The sequence below is a fragment of the Carassius auratus genome, linkage group LG28B (genome assembly GCF_003368295.1).
Source record: "Carassius auratus strain Wakin linkage group LG28B, ASM336829v1, whole genome shotgun sequence".
Lineage (NCBI taxonomy): Eukaryota > Metazoa > Chordata > Actinopteri > Cypriniformes > Cyprinidae > Carassius > Carassius auratus.
The window spans coordinates 4,563,836-4,580,076 of NC_039293.1; the positions used below are offsets into that span (position 1 = coordinate 4,563,836).

Genomic DNA, 16,241 nt, shown 5'->3' on the forward strand with positions numbered 1-16,241 from the left:
AATAATTAAAATAAAACAATAGGTACATTTAAAAATACAAAAAAAAAGTGATAAAAATTAACTAAAATGATAGTTCCCTTTCAAGAGAACTTTGAAACTGCATCCTCTAGGGTGCGCTATGGAGAACATCTTTTCATGACCCTTGTCTGAAGCATACATTGAAAAAACACCAACCAGCTGACCATAGTCCTCCAGCTCAGGTGAGCCTTCCATTTCTGCCTGATCTCAATACAGAGATCAAAAAGAAATGAAAGAGACCGTTTTCTTCTCGCATCCATTGGTTTTGACTTAAGAGATGTGCCGACATTGGAGCGATGCGCGAAAGCCGCTATGAGAGGATGCCACCTGTAGAAAGAGCTAATATATATATATTAGCTCTATATATTAGCTCTTTCTACAGGTGCCATATAGCTTACAGGGAATCCAAAGTGCACCCAGACACCAGACCTGTTGGTTATTGGAGAATCTTCTATTTCTGGTATGTTAAATGCATTAGACATTTTGCAACGAGCCTTCAGCGCGTGCTGAGTGAGCGAGCGCCTTAGGGGCCGTTAACATATCGCGCCCAAAAATGCGTGGAAAGGTGCGTCTTTCTCCTCCTTTCCAAAGCGCTTGGGCAGAAGCGCCCCTGAGGTGTCTGCCTTTGCTAAGCAACAATGACGTACTCTCTCCATGAAGTTGCGGAAATTTCAGCAAAGGATAAATGGATTTGCAGCTCTAAAAATAACTTGCAGTAGGCTAGCTCTGCTACTAAATTTATTTCAAAACTGCAATCCATATACAACTATGATCAGCTGTTTCTTCATCTTAGCTGAGCTTTCAACGTTGTTACGGGAAAGGATGAAGCTGATTGGTTAGTTCTTGTCACATGACCCGCAGTGCGCTTGCGGCATTCTGAAAAGTTGAGATGTTTTTACATTTTGCTGTATCTAAAATGTACCGAACCGTACCGAACCGAACCGTGACATCAGTGTATCATATCGAACCGAATAGAGGTGAGGGCATTTCTCCTGATCAGGAAGCCGAGCTGTGCCACATCACGGATCTCGCTCCATGCTACCAAGCAGGCCGCCGCCGCCATGGGCAGCACTATGGCGGCCATTGTGGTAGTGGAGAGACATCTATGGATGAACCTGGCAGACATCTGGAAGGAAGAAAAGGCTTTCTTCTCGATGCTCAGGTTTCGCCTTCTGAACTTTTCGTTATTTCCATTCAGACGGTGATCTGGAAGTTCAGGGAGATGAAGGCACACTCCGCTGCTTTCAAATCCTTCGTTCCATGAAGGTCCAGGTCTGAGCCCGAACAATATAAGGGTCCTGGCCTGTCTCGATCTGAGGATCAAAGACGGCCACAGAAGGCTAGTGTCACGACTCACGCTCCTCCCTCACCTGCGGGTAGGGGTTAGAGGAATCATGGGTAAAGAGGAGGTAAACAGAACCTAAAGGATGTGATCCAGATGAGGCAGCATTCCTGTCTGAATCAGAGTGATACCTAGGTATCTACTCGTTCCCTTTGTGGATTTTTTAACTTCTGCTTTTATACTCTTTTTCCTAATTCCCCTGTAACCACTAGCTCTCCACCTGATGAAGGTTAGGTGGAAACCCTCTCGCATAACAGTCTTCTATGCTTGCTTACCTTACTGATGGTCTGGACTAAAAGGAGGCGCCCCTTGAGTGGGGCTCCAGCGCAGGAGGGTGGGAGAGTATGTAACCCTTTGCTGGTGGTTATGTGTCTACAAATAAACTCTGTGAGCTTCCTTTGCAGTGCTCAGTTACAGTGTTTACACTGTTCCCCATAGCGCCCCCTAAAGGACAAAGTTTGAAGTTACCTCGAAAGGGAACGTCGCAGGTTACGAATGTAACCATGGTTCCCTGAGTTGGGAACAAGACACTGCATTCACTAGCGCCCTGCCATGCTTTGGATGCAATCTTCAGACGAATAAGTGAATGATGTGTTTTCCCGGTGCCTGTTTATAGACGCGCCGGTAGTGACGTCAGAGGCTGTTGCTGGCCCACTCGTTGGTGCTTTTTCCATGTATGCTTCAGACACGGGTCACGATGAGGTGTTCCCCATAGCGCCCCCTAGAGGACGCAGTGTCTCGTTCCCTACTCAGGGAATCATGGTTACATTCGTAACCTGAGACATTTTTCATGTACATTTAATTTGTTTTAAGGACGTTTAAACATTTTAACTAAAAAACGGGATACAGAATGAAAAGATTCTTTAAAAAAATATTGTCTTCAAAAAATTAAAAAATTGAGATTATGAGAAAATCAGAAGGGTGAATCAACTATTACTTAAATCATAAAACAAAATATTAAAGCAACTGTAGTTTATTTTCAAGAATGACAGCAGAGGCATTTTGTAAGCACAGCATTTCTTAAACATCATTGCAATGTGTCTAAATACGTTTTGGAGCTGCTGTTTTTTTCTATACATATAAGAGAAGAGACCTCAGCTCATGTAAGCTCTTTATTTGTATGTAGACATATTCATGAATTATAATGAACTTGTATATATAAACATCAAATATTTTTATATTCAAAAAGACCACGTCATATACATGTTTTGAATATATCAAACAAAAGTACTTTTGACAAAACTCTCAGACAAAAACAAATGAAAATAAATTACATAAATTTTAAAGAATAAAAAATTTCAGACACAAAATCCATTATACCTGTGTACTGAAACGCTTATAGAGAATCATATGATATTTATGAAGTATATATACATGTATTTATAAACATGTTTTTTTTTTTTTTTTTTTTTTTTTGCTTTTTGTTCTTTTCTTTTTTGTAATTGTGTCTTTAATTTTTTTTTTTTTCAAACAGCAGGTAAACATGCTGGTCTGAATGAGTCGAGACCTGAAGTTTTCAAAGACATGAGTAATAATCATATCAGCCCTTGTGCTGATATGGTGAATAATTTGGTGACACCTCATTTACTTAATAATATATTAAAACAATAAGCAAATACATGACAAATGTATAGTTTACTGTCTGCTGGTTCGTTTTATATTAACTTGCATTGAAATAGTGGAAATAAAACATCAAATAACATTTTTCACATCCAGAGGGGCTCTTTCTGGTTGAACATCAGAAGCAGCAGCCTTAACAGGTCAAAGCAGAATAAAATTGCAGGAGATACAGAGAGGAAAACACTGAGCAGTTGTCTTCTGAAGACTTACATATACTGCAATCCAGTGCTAAAACGTGTTTTATACTGGAGTGTAAACTGTTCTCTTACGCTTTGATGCAATTTCCCTTCACAGAATATACAATTTATACACAACAAAAAGACAACAGCTCCCTCAAAACAGCAAAAAAAGTCCCTAAAGGTCAGTCAAACAATGTTGTGAATGTGACTGTGAATTTAAAATCTGAAAAAAAGGAGATGAGGAACCAAATGTCCTTAAAGATTCTGCTGATATGTTTGGGTGTAAACATTGTTAACTTGTACTACACTTATTTTATCCTAAAGGCCCTTTTACATGAGTCACATCACTCAAAGTTAAGTTTCAACATACACCTAAAGGATATAGCCCTAATTTTGTGAATCAAATGACATTTTACAGCGCATGGGAGCTGAATTAAATCCAAAGCATCATAACATGAGCTCAGGGATGTGAGTTTCTTAATTTTTAACAAATGTCACACTACTTAAGATCTCTATCCATGTTTTGCATTTGAATCAATGAGGTAGAGACTGAACTGATTCACATTTAATCATTAATGCATTCAGATTGAAGGTGAATGAGCTTCTCTCTATTTCTTTCTCTTACACTTTCCTGTGATTCTTTATGCCTGACTGTATCTCGGTATGTTTATTAAGGCAAGACACTACAGGTGAACAGAGTAAATATTTGGGCTAATATATCACCCATATATACAGTACATAAAGAAAACTGTATTATACGTTTTCAGAATTGTTTTGTTTAAAAATGCAAATAAAGCATTTTCTAATTAAATATGCACTAATTTGCAAAAATTGCAAAGAATAAATCTTAACACTGGATAAAACAAGATTTATTTATATTTTTCTTGATTTTTTGACATAGTAGTGTCAAAGGTTTTTACAGAAGGGATTTTTGATATATCACTCTATAAATCATAAAATACCACCAACAGGCAGAAAAAAAAATTCCATCATGTTTTAAGAATAAAAAGCAATATTTATCGGTACAAATGATATATGAACAAACCCTTCTATAAAAATCTTCAGAATATAGATAGAAATAAAAATAAAATTTGGTGTTCGCGAGTGCTGCTAAAGTGGAGAAACAAACTTATTTCGAAAAGTTATTTTGTAAGTGCTATTGATGAGGAAATACGGTCGAAGACAGAATATATTTTTTGCATGTTTTATGAAATAAAATGGTACATAAATATTTTTGAATAATATATGAACAAATCCCTCAGTAAAAATCTTCAGAATATAGATAGGAATACAATTGTAAAGTTTTGTATATTTCAGTACTACTGAAATGGAGAAACAAACTAATTTGAGACAAGGTCCTTTAAATATATGTAATGTAATTGAAATCTACAGACATAAATAGTTATAGTGCAATAATTAAATCAAGTGAATGATGTATGAAAAACCCTCTATAAATACCTTAGGAATATAGATAGGAAGAAAACAGTTGGGTTATGTAAGTGCTACTGATGAAGAAATACTGTCAACAGACAGGAAAAAAATGCACTTTCAGTTTAAAAAAATAAAAAATAAAATGGTATACAAATCATTGTGAATGACTTATGAACAAATCCTCTCAATAAAAATGTTCAGAATATAGATAGGAATACAATTTTACAATTGTGTATATTTCAGTACTACTGAATTGGAGAAAAAAACGTATTTCTGAGGAAACGTCCTTTAAATATGCATTGTAATTGAAATCTACACTTAATACTAAATTCTAAAATATATATATATATATATATATATATATATATATATATATATATATATATATATATATATATATATATATATATATATTATTTTTTTAAATAATAATAATTAATATATTTAAATAGATAATTTAAATAGAAAATTATTTGCACATCTCTTCAAGTCCCGCCAAGTTTCCTTGTATTTTCATTAATCTAATTATTTGTCCTTCTTTTGAAAATCCAGAAAATCATATTGCTCCCAAAGTCACTATGTTAACTTGTAAAATTACTTTTTATGTAATGTAATATTTCCATATATGAAATGATCTTTTAATCCTTATATGTTAATGCACAAGCACTCACACATTCATTCAGCATTAGTTAGCGTGAGTTAAATCTGTCCACTGTGTACGGAGGTAAATATGTTAGTGCAAACGTGAGAGAACACATGATGAGTCCTCTCATCTCGGAAACAACATGCATAGAAACCCTTAAAATAAAACCCCAGCAACTAAACAAGAACAGCTTATTCATACAGCAAACACACAGTTTCAGACCACAGAGAATAGAGTATGCTGGCAATATCTGGTATATATATATATATATACGTATGTCTATCTGGGGTGGTTTTGGATCCAAAGAAAAGTTGAAGAGAGTCCTGAGATATTGTCTCATGTCTGAATTCAGTCTAGCAGCTTATATACATAACAAAATGATTAATAATGAAAAACAATCATCTAAAGGACTACATGATAATTCACTTTCTTCCCATTTTAAAATGCTTTTTCAAACACTGTCCTTGCATTTGCAGACAAAACAGAAATGAGAAAACAAATTTGACTTTAAAAAATCTGACATCAACTTCACATTTATGAGCTGCTCTTCTGATTTTCCCACTGATTTCCACAATGTCCACTTGAGAGAATGTTGTCGGGATGAGGTCATTGGGTGACCTGGAAGCATTTTTGATTGAAATCACACTCCGTGTAGCAGAAGGAGTCTAGTGGTTTTGTGTGTTAGTTTGAGTAATCAGTGGTTTAGTCTCTCTAGTAGGGTGTGAAGCGGCTGTAGCCTCCTCTGTACAGGCTCGCCTGCAACATCAAAGATGACAGAGCACCAATCAGAGTCAAGCTGGTGGTCACGGCAACGACGGAATTCCTGCTTCTCAAATGTCCTTCCTTTAGAATTCTGCCATTGTTATAAAGGAACAGTCCACTCAAAAAAGAACGCCAGTTTGTTTGTAGAAAAGCTTATTTTTCTTTTCTTTTGTTTCTTCTTCAGTAGAACAGTTTTGGATAAATATATAAAATTACATAACTCACCAATGGATTCTCTGTATTAAATGGGTGCTGTGAAAAGGAGACTCCAAACAGCTGATTAAAAACATGTTGCCGCAATCCACCCACATTTTGTGTTTTGGCCTGTTTTGGTTTGTAAACTCTGGAGCCCCGCACATGACATGCAAGAAAAAATAAATAAATTGTGTGCACGATTTACTAATTCATTCCCTTGATGTACTAAAGCATACGCACGATTACTATTGCGTTCCCTCGATTTACTATTGCGTTCCCTCGAATCATGTGCACAATTTATAAATCGAGTGAATGCAATAGTAAATCAAGGGACAGTAGTGATCGTGTGCATGTTTTAGTACACTGAGCGAACAAATTAGTAAATCATGCACATGATTTAGCCTTATATTTCTTCCTGCGTGTCATGTGTGGGGCTCTGTAGTAAACAGAGCTAGAGCTTTGAATATTTCTCTCCTGATTCAGACAAGATGACCTTTTCACTAGGAGAGCAATATTATGGACAGAGGACTATTTTAGCCACTGTTTTAGCAACTTTTCTCCTCACAAGTCATTAGCTGATGGACTGGAGTGGTGTGGATTATTGTGATGTTTTTATTGGCTGTTTGGACTCTCATTCACTGCAAAGGACCGATTGGTGAGCAAGTGATGTAATACTACTTTACTAATTTCTAAGACTAATAATTTCTCCAAATTTGTTTTCTTGAAGTAAAACACTCATCTAACATCTTAAGGCGGTCGCACACCGGACGAGAAGCGCCGCGTCGCATCGCGTCACGCCACATGTAGGACAACTCAAGGTATGGCACACCGGACGCGCACATTCTATATGCACGAGCTCAATTTCGCAGCAAGATGGGTGAGTTTTAACTTAATCTATTATTATTATTTTAAATATATGATTTTAATTGATAAAAGCTGAGTTTTGAACGTTAATTAATGAAAAGAATCTGTGTTATAATTAGTCTGTTATTGTTTTGTTGTATCTGTTGTCTAGGCAACTGTGCAGCCTGACTGAAAACGTAACCAAACACTTTGTAATGTTTAATTTGAATGAAACAAGTGTACTGTATTTTAGTTTCAGTTTCAGTTTATAACATCTGGGTTTTTTAATATAAACTATGCAGATGGCGGTCTGTGGCGCGGCAGAAATTTGAACAGCGTTCTGAGTCATAGTTGGGCACCACGGACAGACACCGAATGGTGCCGCCGGTGTGTGTACACTCATAGAGAATAATGTGTTCGAATTTTAAAGACGTGGCGCTGCGCTGCGCTTCACGTCCGGTGTGCGACCCCCTTTACATGTCCTGAAGATGAGAAAATGTTCAGCAGATGTAAATTTTTGGGTGAACTATTCCTTTACCGATTTGTGTGTGTGTGTGTGTGTGTGTGGGTGTTCACTAATGCTGATGAATTATGAGAACTGATTTAGAAAACTTCTCAAAACTTAAGTTAAATAATGGTGAAATCAAGGGGTCACGTGCTGCCCATGAAGGGTTCTGCATTCTTTTTTGGAATCTCATTACGCAGTCACTAACTAGTTCCGTCTGCACGCATTGTGGCATCGGCTGACTTTGAAAGCATTATAGACCTCAAACTACGGTGCATCAAATGAATTCCAATGGTGTTCAAAGGCACATACAATTATTCTCTTTAAAGTTTAGTGTGCAGAAAGCTTGCAGGCGTGGGAGCGAGTGATGATCTTCGAACACGCCCCGCGATACTGGACCATACGTGTAATTTACTCCAGAAATCATAGACCTTCAAAGGAAAATTCTCCCTAATTTAGGGGCGACCCAGCTCGCTGGTCTGGGTGGAAGCCTTCTGCAATTTCATGACGCTGGTAAAACCAGCAAAGAGAATTTAATGCAACCTCAGAGGAACTAATTATTAAAGGAATTTTAAAAGCGTAAAGCTCTCCCATCTTGTGCTGTCGCGTTAATCAGTTATGATGAAAGAGCCGAAAACCAAAGTGCTCTTTTTCTGACAGACGAGGGATCATTTGATTGCTCTGTAAATCAGAGTTCTCAGGTTCTTCTGCATCAGTACTCACACACACACACACACACACACACACACACATAGATAAATGGACAATTTGGGTCTGTTCCAAAACCTAGTGAACTCCAAAAATAGACAGCATTGTAAGATCATGTAAATTATATTTAATACAGTATTAGAATGTATTTTTATATTTAATTTTTTATTGTCACTTTTTGTTGTTGTAATTTTATTAGTTTGTTTTAATTAGTTGTTAATTTAATTAGCTTTTTGTCTTCATTTTAATTTTAGTTAGTTGGCAATTCTTTACAAGTTTGTACCTTAATTCAACTTATTTCTCATAAAAATAATTTTATTTTTAGATTACAATTTTATTTTAAATATTGTGATTTAATTGTGACAAAATAATATGGCAGAGAACTTAGTTTTTGCAATTCATCCATTGTGTGTGTTCCCAGAATGCATTGCAACAAAACATCCATCCACAATTGTGTAAGAAAATAATACTACAATGTAATATAACTGAAGTTATATATAATTAAATAAATGAAAAAGGTCAGTCTAATTAGAAATGAATTATTAACACTTTTTAACATGTTGTGTCAAGTTATTAGTTCAACTTTGAAAAATGGTGCTCTCTCTAGCAGTTGTTAATGAAAGCCGTCTCTTTGGAAGCAGTAGACAGGTGGCTCACTATGTTTTGGAACGGAGCCACTGACGGGGCTTCTTGGCTTTGTGATGGGGTCATTTTTCTCACTGTTGATGAAGAAACAAGGAAGGAAATTTGCAGGGAAGCAGGAATTAAAGAAAAACGTACAGTCAGAGTCTTAATTAAGTAAATGAAGAGAGTCTCAAACAAAGCGTCTTAATTAATGAAAGCTTTTAGCTAGCAGCTGCACCGGGGAACTGTTTACTACTGCCTCTTTTTTCTATTTTCTTATTCTCTTTTAATGTGTTTTGCTGACGTCCTTGTCGTTGAGAAATTGCATGCATGCCGGAGTGCCAAACAAGAGTCTATTTTTTTTGTTCTGTCTGATAGAGAGAGGTGGTTGGAAATAAACCATCCTCTGACATCTCCTACCTTTAATCGAGTCTGTCCCACGGCACACTGCTGCATGCGTTACATGCTCGTTAATTTAGGGGAAACAGAGAGCAAACGACGCAGCGGAGAAGAGCTCTCCTAACTCTGACGGCCCATTAGTGCCTTCATCTTTGATGTTAGCTGCAAACGCTAGCTAAAAACAGACATTAACCAGCTGACTTCCTCTCGTCAGGGAGCATGTCATGGACAAACGACTCACAGAAACACCTGGCACAAATGTGGTGGACAAAAAAGGTGGGAAACAGTTCTTAATACAATTCTAGCAAAGTGCGCAATACATTTGCGTGCTGTTTCTGACACGGTTTCACTGTTTATAACAGTGGTTTATCTTACCATGGTCCCCACGCTGTAGGTGGCTGCCGGGGCGATGGTGTGGTGATATGGGTCAGTAGTTGCATAGACTCTCCCATAACTGCAGAAACATCAATCAGGAGATGCTTTAACACGTGCAAACATTCATTCACAACATGAAACAGCATTTACAATCTATTTTACTTCTGTGATGTATAATATGAGTTAAATATCGAAATTAAAATACACTATATGCAACAAAACTATTCTCACCAAGTTAGAAGCTTCACCAGAATATTCAGACTTGGTGTGAATACTACACTAAAACTAAATGAATACCTATTAAAGTAAATATAAATACCATATTATAACGACCGGCATCACAAATGTAAAGCACCGGGTGCGCTACCGAGCAAGCTTACCATGTCAAAAAAGCCGTACATATGGAGCTTGTTATGTGATGCAAACATTAAAATGTCATTTTCTTTTAAACCAGGTGCTATTTTAAAAATGTTTGGAGGTCAAAAGATAGTATTGTGCATGGATATAAGTTTATTAATCAATAATATGCCCCTGTAATCAAAATTTGTGCATAAAAGAATAAAGGTTTTTGGTTCTTTACTGGAAACCGCAGTGAATTCTATATTTTGTTTTTTCCAGTGAGGGAGGCTGGAATTTTGGGGCTTTCTACAGAAAGAAACTACAACAGAACTTTTAGACTTGAATGGGTTCATAGGGAGTCAAATTGTGTTAGCTTTTTTCATTTTTTTATTTATTTTTATTAAAATCTGCATAAGAAAAACTTTCTGTCGAACGTCCCTCCTAACATATTTTTATTTTTCCAAGAAACAAATTCAGGTAAATGACAAGAACAGGGAATAAACATTAAACATGAGCACAAAAGAATGAGTGAAAAGAGATAATGAGTGAGGGAAAGAAAGGTGAAAGAGGCAAGCGAGGTGCCGCAGGCTTGTGTTGCTGGTTTGGAACTAATCCTCCACAGGAAGGACAACACGTGTCATTTCCTTTCATTTATATATTGCACATTTTCCCCTCTCTTCTGATTCTTCTCCACATACAGCTTGCAAATGAAGGTCTGCAGAGAGCAGATAAGAAAACACAAACCCTCGGCTGCGGGCAACAACTCCAGCAGACGAACGGAGGGCGAGAGAGAAAAGGCCAGCTTTACTGTAAGAGATATATAAGCTTTAATGTCTGTGTGTGTGAAACTGGACGTTAATTGTGCTGACTCAGTCTGGATTGGCAAGAAACCTGCTTTGAAAGCATAACACTGACTTCAGCACAGCGCAAAACGTCATTTCATTAATCTTTGTAATCAGTATTATTATTTTGTGTTCCAGTAAAAATGGCTAAACATCCTTTAAAACAACAAACTTCTTTGCAAAGCAAAACTGTGTATTAAAACTCTGACTTGGTTTCAGGGACCGGTCTTAAATTAAGTTTATTTCTCTTCCTCATTAGCAAATTGCTGCCTCACTCAGACTTCCAATACAGACTGTGGCTGAATATCCTCTTTAGTGAAATAAAGTAGATGGAAAACTTAAATGAACATTGTAGAAAAATAAGCTTAAGCACTAAAATGACTAAAACTGAAATAAATGTAAATTAAAGCTGAGAAGTATTTAAAAAGCAACAAAACAATAGAAATAACAAACACATACAGACTGAACAAATAAAAGCTAAAATATTAATATATAATATTAATATAGTGGTCAACATCTGAAGTGGATCAAAAAAAGATCATCAAAGTTGTCCTAAGACAAGAACGCATTTTGGTTTGAGTTTTTAGGACAACTTCATATATATATATATATATATATATATATCATTTTTTTTACTAGTGTACATGACTATATTAACATGATACTGTTTTCAGGTCAGTTTAAACAAAAAAACTAAAATCTTGAAATAATAAAACATGTACTACTGCTATGGAGAGTGAGCAGTTGCATAAAAAAGATGAATTTGATAATTAAAAACAATATATTAACTTCAACAGTATAGTACTGTTCATTATATATAAACAAGTAACCCAATAAAAAGCAATACATTTTTGTAATCAGTGGTTATATACAAAAAAAAAAAAAAAAATCTATAAAACAAAAATTTTAATAAATACAAACTGAAGCTAAACAGAAAAAAAAACGAACTGAAATTGTAATATGAAAAACTGAAAATGCATGCCAAAATAAATGTTTCTGTTGATATGTTATGCAACACTGCATGTGTGAATGAAGTCGAACCTGTCGCTGTACGCTGTAGCCGTTGCAGGCTGAGTATATCTGTACGCCGCATATCCACCCTGAAAACACAAAAACACAAAACAATCGTTTATCGCTCACACCCCAACAGACATACAACACACACCTACTGTGAAATACTGCATCATCTGATGGCCTCTAAATGACCAGCATGATGCTCCATGCCTTCTGTCGTCTTATTGATAGTTTAGACTTTTTTTTTGCAAGTAAAAGGCCTTTTAGTATAATTATACAAATGTACATCTTCAGCTTGTGCTTCACGTGTCTCTTTTGAGGAACAATATTTATTATCTCTCAATTATCATTGTATTGTATTGTATCGATCATATCATCATCTTACTGAGACATATTATGGGAGACATAGATTGACGACTGATATTTATATCATTTTATGTAAGTAGGCCTATTTGTTATACAGTTATAAAGATCTCATTGGCTAACTAGCTATTAGACTTTTTGTCCATTTCAATATCGGCATCAGCACTAAATTACATATTTTTGCTCAGTTTACATGAGTTTCTCATCCTAATTTTCATTATCTCATACTATAATAGCCTACTACTCAACAATAACCACATATGCAAACTTTATTATGTCATATGTCAGACTGTAAAGGGTTAATTCTGCAGTCTAGTATCTGTATAGCATCCTCAGAAGTGTGCTGTATGATGCTTTCAGATGTCATCTTTATAGGGTTTGAAACACATCTCTCTTGGTTCTTGCTGGTTTCTCCGGAAAACGGAGCAGATTCTGTAGATTTGTGGCTTGTATCATAATCAGCAGAGACTCTGAGGTGGAGTGGAGCTCATTTGTCTGTAGGCAGATCGCTAATAACACACATTAATCAGAGCGTCAGAAAGAGAACAGCCGCTGTTTTACATTCTCCGGCCCGACAAACACACAACGCCCATGAGCGAGAGCGACACGCCACTGGGGGGCGCTGCAACACGTGATAACACTGCTGATTTCTGTTTGAGATGCTGAGTGTGGAGGCTTACACTGATAATGTGTGCCGCATTTAAATCGGGCACGGAAAGTTTATTGAGTGGAGAATTTGAGACAGTCAGCACAGAACGGTTTGTGCGCTACTGAAACGAGCACACGGAGACTCTCCAACGCTACGGGAAGGGCTGGGTTTCCCATCACTCGGAAAACAATTTGAATCGGAAGAAGTTTGGGAGTGAAAGTAAAATGAAATCAGGTTAGAGGTTGAGCGGGGGATTGTGAGGTCATGTGACCCCTCCCCTGGGGACAGGAAGTGGAGAGGAGCAGGCGTGGTGAACTTCCTGCGGGACCGCACTGATTGGAGCCCCCGCCTGCGAACACACGGGGTAATAAATCAGACTGTCAGCACCTCCGGCCCAATACACAGAACATGGCTTTATCAGGACACTAAATATAACAGACCACACCGCTGAAGATGAGACGGGGGGAAGAATGAGAAGAGCCACGAGGAGAGAATGGGAAAGAAACACAATAGACGAGAAAAGATAGAAAGGAAAAGAGAAAAGATAGGAACAGAAGTGAATCTTGAAGAGGAACAAAACAGACAAAAAGTGAAAAGAAAAAAGGAAGAAAAGAAAAACAAAGAAAAGAGGAGAGAAGATAAGAAAAACAAAATAAAAGCTAAAAAGAACAAAAAGAAAACAAAGAAAAAGAAAAGGAAGAAAAAGGAGAGAAGATGAGAAAAGAAACAAAAGAAAATCTAGAAAAGAACAAAAAGAAAACATGAGAAAAGGAAAGGAAGAAAGAGGAGAGAAGAAAAGAAAAGGAGAATCATGGAAGAAAATAAATATAAAAGAACATTTGAAAAGAAACAAAAAAAAGAAAACAAAAAGTGAAAACAAAAAAAAGGAGAAAAGAAAAGAGAAAAAAGAAAAGAGGATAAGAGAAAAAATAGGAAGGGACAATGAAAAATAAATGAAAATAGAATAAAGGAGCAAATAAAATTAAAGAGAAACAATAGCATTTGAAAAAAACAGTATGTTCCTCACAGAGTCCCATTTGAATAAAATCAATTCACAAAATAAAATGAAAAATATATTTAAAAATATGCAGTATTTCAAACTTTTTTTTAGGTAAGGAATGAACTGAGAGCATAATGAAGAGTGAAAGAGAGATGGGTGATTGAGTTTGTCCTCCTGCGGGTCAGTGTGTCACTATCAGGGTGTGTGTGTGTGTGTGTGTGTGTGTGAGTGTGTGTGTGAGTGTGTGTGTGTGAGTGAATAGCAGCGCCGGCAAGAAGATGAATCCATTTATCTGAAGCTGCTTCACCTCTTCAGTGACTCACTGCAGAGCAACCACAAAACTCACACTACTGAGGGTTCACAGCCAACAATCAACAAACCACTACAACACACACACACACACAACCCTTTAACACCTGTTTGATCGTCCAGTTGAAGGTTAATTTGTTTATCCATTTATTAGCTACAAAAAATTATTTTACCCTTATTTTACCCACTTTATTGACACACAATGTAACTTTTTCGCAGTTTCTACTTATTTTTACCATTTATATTTGCTAATAAATGTAATTTATTTTATCATTCATTTCTTATTGTAATTCATTTTAACTGGCCACCAAATTTATTTATTTTTCCCCCCTTTTTTTTTACTAATTTTATTGCACACCAAATGTACCTTTTTGACAGTTTATTTTCTTAATTATTTTTACCTATTTTTATTGTATGTGTCCAACATTTTTTGTAATCTTATTTTCCTCCTTTTCTGGCCAGCAAATACCCTTTTCACCTTTTTCATATTTTCCCCATTTCATTGGCTATAAGTATTTTTGAATTCTCTGCTCTCAGTTAGTTTCCTAACCTCTTCCCCACAAAAACTAACAGCACAAGCAGCAGATGCACATAAACACTAAACTGGAGTCCAATTTGTTCTCTGTGAACTCTCATTTGTTCTCTGTTTTACCAACATACTGCTGTTTAAACAAGTCAAGTTTTCTATTTCTATTCTTTTTGAACTCTTCAATGATTTCAGGCCTGTAGCACTGAACTAAGGTCACGGGTTTGATTCCCAGTGAATGCACGAACTGATAAACGTATAGCTTGAATGCAACACAAGTTGCTTTGGAGAAACACTTCAGCCAAATGCAGGAGTGGTTTGAAAGCATGCTTGTGTGTGTGTGTGTGTGTGTGTGTGTGTGTGCTGAAGCTGGAGGACATAGAGAGCGCTTTGCTCATTTGCCAAACTCTGTGTTTATGGTGACTGAAGGGAATCTAGAATTGGGTTGTCAGGTTTCTTGGCAAAAGTGAGGCATCTCTTAATCAATGCCAGAGATCCTGGACTGGAATTACACTCCGCTCTCATCCCTCAAGAAACAAAGTTACTCACGTAGATCTCTGCACCGTAGAATCCGTCCTGATACACCATCCTGTGAGACAGAGAAGAGACGACGAGAGCGTTTCATTATCACACATATATGTACCACAAAACCTTAAGTGTCAATTTTTCAAAAATAAGATTCATACATTATTATTATTATGGTTTCTTATGATAAGACAAAAGTTGGCTAAGATGCAACTATTTGAAATTATGGAACCAGAGGATGCAAATAAAAAAATAAAAAATCTAAATATGGAGAAAATCACCTTTAAATTTGTCCAAATTCATTCTTAGCAATGCATATTACTAATCAAAAATTAAGTTTTGATATATTAAGGCAGGAAATTAAAAAATATATTTCTTAATTGAACATGATCTTTCCTTAATATCCTAGTGATTTTTGGCATAAAAAAAGATAATTTTGACCCATACAATGTATTTTTGGGTACTGCTACAAATATACCCCAGTGATTTAAGATTGTTTTGTGCTCCAGGGTCACTTATAAGCATCAAAACTGCTGCATCAGTGAGAAATAAGTGACTTTGCAGCCTGAAAAACCTCAGGTCCAAATACAGCTGTCAATTGATTATTTTTTAATTGCATTAATTATGTATCAGTTGATGTAATTACTATGGCCCGGATCAGTATTTGCTGAGAAAGACTCACGCGCCGTACGCTGGGATGGGTGGAGGAGGAGGAGCTGTGCGGAAGGTGTTGTAAATAGCCCGACCTCTGCCCCGCAGATGAGCGCCTCTGTACGCCACTGTTGCTCCTGCTGCGGGATACGGGAAACCCGTCACTGCACACACACACACACACACACACAGAGAGAGAGACACAGGGAGCGTTTATAAGCAAACACAGGTGCATGTGTCTCTATCACACAATGAGGCTTATAAAGACGACCGGATTGCTGTTAGAATCAGTCATTGAAATTAAATACTGTTCTCTGTTTATGCTGCGCCGGCGTCCGTGTCATGTGATATATGTAAATGAAGCTGATAATGAGCAGGC

The 16,241-nt window shown here is 36.6% G+C and overlaps 1 protein-coding gene across 7 annotated transcripts in view; it reads right to left on the minus strand.

Moving 5' to 3' along the window:
* rbfox3b (RNA binding fox-1 homolog 3b) overlaps positions 1–16,241 on the minus strand; it is a 219,293-nt gene that overhangs the window by 4,241 nt on the left and 198,811 nt on the right. For 6 of the 7 annotated variants that reach the window (XM_026240300.1, XM_026240302.1, XM_026240297.1 and 3 more), the window contains 5 exons: positions 15,894–16,026; positions 15,236–15,275; positions 11,867–11,925; positions 9,645–9,723; positions 5,073–5,989 (listed from right to left, as the gene is read on the minus strand). In XM_026240300.1, the coding sequence (XP_026096085.1) occupies positions 5,945–5,989; positions 9,645–9,723; positions 11,867–11,925; positions 15,236–15,275; positions 15,894–16,026 (356 nt within the window). In that variant the 3' untranslated portion in view covers positions 5,073–5,944. Of the gene's footprint in view, positions 1–5,072; positions 5,990–9,644; positions 9,724–11,866; positions 11,926–15,235; positions 15,276–15,893; positions 16,027–16,241 lie in introns of those variants that run through there. The other variant, XM_026240301.1, reaches the window with a different exon arrangement.